Here is a 3,882-nt window from a genome sequence, read left to right on the forward strand (position 1 = left end):
TCAACAAGGTAGTTCTTCAGGGTTTCCTCTAGCTCACTGCTGTCTTCCTTCACTTTAGAAGAAGTACTGACTCCTGATCTCTTTCTCTTAACATGATGAACAGGACCAGGTGATACTGGGAATTCCTTTGGTAGGTTCTCCTCTTTCGACAAGTTAGCAGACCCTGGATCGCAACTTTCCTGTAATAAATCTTCTGGGGACTAAATAATGAAAGTACGTTCAATCTCTTTATCATATTCTATTTCGGTAACTTCTCCTTGAGTATCACTTGAAGCATATGGCTGGATCTCGTCAGTATAATCAGTCATCATTGGCTTAGGTTGATTAACATTGCTGAAGGTTTTTCTATTTCTAGGCACAATCACATCTTTCAAAAAATCCATCGCAATCAGCATTTTTACCTCTCCCGGCTTTATGTCGACATCTGCTAGACCAGATCCACTTGGGGGTTTCAAGTTTTTCTTGATCCTAGAATATCTTTCCCGAAGGCCGGTCCATCTTTTCATCAGGTCCTCAACTGCAATGAAAGAAATATCTGTAAAACAAGTAACAATTCAAACAATGCAGAGGTGTCATTTGCTGAAACCTTGGGAGGGACCAGGACCTGGAGCTTAGCCCTCCTATTTTTGGCCGCGAAGCGGCAGCAATTATAAAAATAGATCACTAAAAAGTGTATTATTCCTACATTTGCCTCTTAGACACCTATTTTAGAGAAGAAAATAACTTATAACAAATATCGTGCCGTGAGGTGTCTGAGTTTTCAAAAGTTCAGTATTAGGAAGTATCATTTTGTCTATTTTCTAATAAATGAACTGGATAAATCGCCTCCCCCTATAATCCTTCTTTAATAGTAATGTTAAATTTAAAACTGAGATCGATTTGGATTTTGTTGTAGTTAAATTGATTTTTCCACAAAAGTTGAGGGAAAACAATCTACTAATTGCTTACTGGGGTTATAGGCTAATAGACTTATTAAATAAACAGCAATAGGAAGCATCTTGCAATGAAAGACAACTTGGCCAGTTAGAGTGCTATGTAAAGTTTAATCCAATGGCAAAGGCAAATTAGAGTGCTATGTAAAGTTTAGATATAACCACTAATCTTCTAGGAGCTATGGATACAATCTGGATTTGCAATTTGAAAAGCTTTGGCATAGGCTACTAAGTTTATTTATTGCAAAACATTGATCTCCATGTTGATCTACTAAACTTAAAACTTGTCATTTATAGCATCATAAAGAAGTACAGAGCTACTCATTGTCTAAGCATGTTATTACTTTTGGGGCTTGAATTTATGCCACTGATGTTAATACCTATTTGTATTCAGAGTTGCATTATATTATAGTACAATATTGAAATCAGTGGTCACTTACAGAAGTTTAAAAAAATCAATCAAATGGCAGCAATTTACTCTATCTTGAAAAGCCAGGGAGATAAAAGTGGCATTTTGGCATGCAGGTTTGCTTATAAGGTATTTTTGCTCTAGTATCCAATGGCAAAAAGACAAAATCCAAAGACTGAGGGCAAATCTGTGATTTCCATCACAGCTGAAAAAAAACTTTGGTAAAGGTGCAGTGTAGCTCCCCCTGATAAAAACAGCTTATTTCTAAGGGTATATTATTCAATCAATTGGGTTGTAAAGTTGCACAGATTGCAGCAAACATCCAGTAGAAGCAGAATGCAAACACCAGACTTCTTACTGTATATTGCAGTTCTATTTGTTGGGCCTCTGCACCCTATACTCCAGGGGGAGCTACACTGCACCTTTACCACCATAATAACTTTGGTAAAGGTGCAGTGTAGCTCCCCCGGATAAAAACAGCTTATTTCTAAGGGTATATTATTCAATCAAGTGGGTTGTAAAGTTGCACAGATTGCAGCAAACATCCAGTAGAAGCAGAATGCAAACAACAGACTTCTTACTGTATATTGCAGTTCTATTTGTAGGGCCTCTGCACCCTATACTACAGGGGAGCTACACTGCACCTTTACCACCATAATAACTTTGGTAAAGGTGCAGTGTAGCTCCCCCTGATAAAAACAGCTTATTTCTAAGGGTATATTATTCAATCAATTGGGTTGTAAAGTTGCACAGATTGCAGCAAACATCCAGTAGAAGCAGAATGCAAACAACACACTTCTTACTGTATATTGCAGTTCTATTTGTAGGGCCTCTGCACCCTATACTACAGGGGAGCTACACTGCACCTTTACCACCATAATAACTTTGGTAAAGGTGCAGTGTAGCTCCCCCTGATAAAAACAGCTTATTTCTAAGGGTATATTATTCAATCAATTGGGTTGTAAAGTTGCACAGATTGCAGCAAACATCCAGTAGAAGCAGAATGCAAACAACACACTTCTTACTGTATATTGCAGTTCTATTTGTAGGGCCTCTGCACCATATACTACAGGGGGAGCTACACTGCACCTTTACCACCATAATAAATTTGGTAAAGGTGCAGTGTAGCTCCCCCTGATAAAAACAGCTTATTTCTAAGGGTATATTATTCAATCAATTGGGTTGTAAAGTTGCACAGATTGCAGCAAACATCCAGTAGAAGCAGAATGCAAACAACACACTTCTTACTGTATATTGCAGTTCTATTTGTAGGGCCTCTGCACCCTATACTACAGGGGGATCAAAACAGCAACATTAACACCAAAAAAAATTTTGTAAAGGTGCAGTGTAGCTCCCCCGGATAAAAAAACCGTATTTATAAGGGTATATTATTAAATAAATTGGGTTGTAAAGTTGCACAGATTGCAGCAAACATCCAGTAGAAGCAGAATGCAAACAACACACTTCTTACTGTATATTGCAGTTCTATTTGTAGGGCCTCTGCACCCTATACTACAGGGGGAGCTACACTGCACCTTTACCACCATAATAACTGTGAGCTATGATGGAATCACCTTCCAAGGCTCTTTTACTAGGCTTTAAAGGTACAAAGAGTACTAGCCTATGTAGATACTGAAACAAAGGAAATGAAAGGAAAACGAACATTATGTAGGTGGCAACCAGTCATAAAACTGGGGTTTCTACCTCCCCCAAAAGCATTTCTTAAACCAGTTTTGCCTATGAAAAGTAGCAAAGAAACTTACCAAGAAAAGTTCTTCCACATTCTTTGTTGATTTTCTCAACAAATGAAGACCAAGCGTTTAGCTTCTTTGCAGAGTCCTTATAGTCCATCTGCTTTTTATCGTACAAAAAAGGACGTTGTTTGACAAAGTCAATTATTTTTTCATCAAGGGAGTCCATTTATCCCACAAAGCTTGAAACTTTTGCGTAACGTATCGTAAAAATAGAGCCCGACTCTATTTTCTATGTTCGTTATGCTATGTAAAAAATCCTACGTTACGTCGAACGTAAGAGAACATAACGACCAAAACATAACGTAACTTCTTGATGTGAAAGGTTACATAAGACGCATAAGGCAGTGTGAAAGGCATGACGTAGCAATGTGAAAGCACCTTATTAAGTCAAAACACAGTTCAAAATATTCAACTTCATACGTTTACGTTTGAGCAAAATGGAACTTAAGGTGCTTTCACATTGCTACGTAAGAAATTACGTTATGTCGTTAAGTTACGTTACGTCTCTTAAGTTATGGAGCCCTTTTCACACTATTACGTCCACTTTCACATACAAACCCATAAGCCTCTACATAAAAATCCATAATTTCGTCACTATCAGCAGCAGCAGTGGCGGTTTTTTTTGAACTAGCAATATGTGGAACGGTGAAGACTCAAGACTGGTTCTCACGGCCCAGATTTTTTTTCTGGGCAGATTTTTTTTCTGTCCAGAAAAAAAATCTGGGAATTCCGCATGTTCACACCGGAATTCAGTTCTCACTGTCCAGATAATTTTTCTGGACAGATT

The 3,882-nt window shown here is 38.0% G+C and overlaps 1 protein-coding gene across 1 annotated transcript; it reads right to left on the reverse strand.

Annotated features, from left to right (window-relative positions):
- Positions 1 to 200: 200 nt before the first annotated feature.
- Positions 201 to 3,449, reverse strand: LOC148951016 (uncharacterized). Its single transcript, XM_089090978.1, has 2 exons — positions 3,105 to 3,449; positions 201 to 517 (listed from the first exon to the last, which is right to left on the reverse strand). The coding sequence occupies exons 1-2, from the start codon at positions 3,259 to 3,261 to the stop codon at positions 201 to 203; spliced, it is 474 nt and encodes a 157-aa protein (XP_088947104.1). The 5' UTR covers positions 3,262 to 3,449.
- Positions 3,450 to 3,882: the final 433 nt, after the last annotated feature.

This window comes from Artemia sp. Qi Xiang Cuo, chromosome 6 (assembly GCF_049724085.1).
Source record: "Artemia sp. Qi Xiang Cuo chromosome 6, ASM4972408v1, whole genome shotgun sequence".
NCBI lineage: Eukaryota > Metazoa > Arthropoda > Branchiopoda > Anostraca > Artemiidae > Artemia > Artemia sp. Qi Xiang Cuo.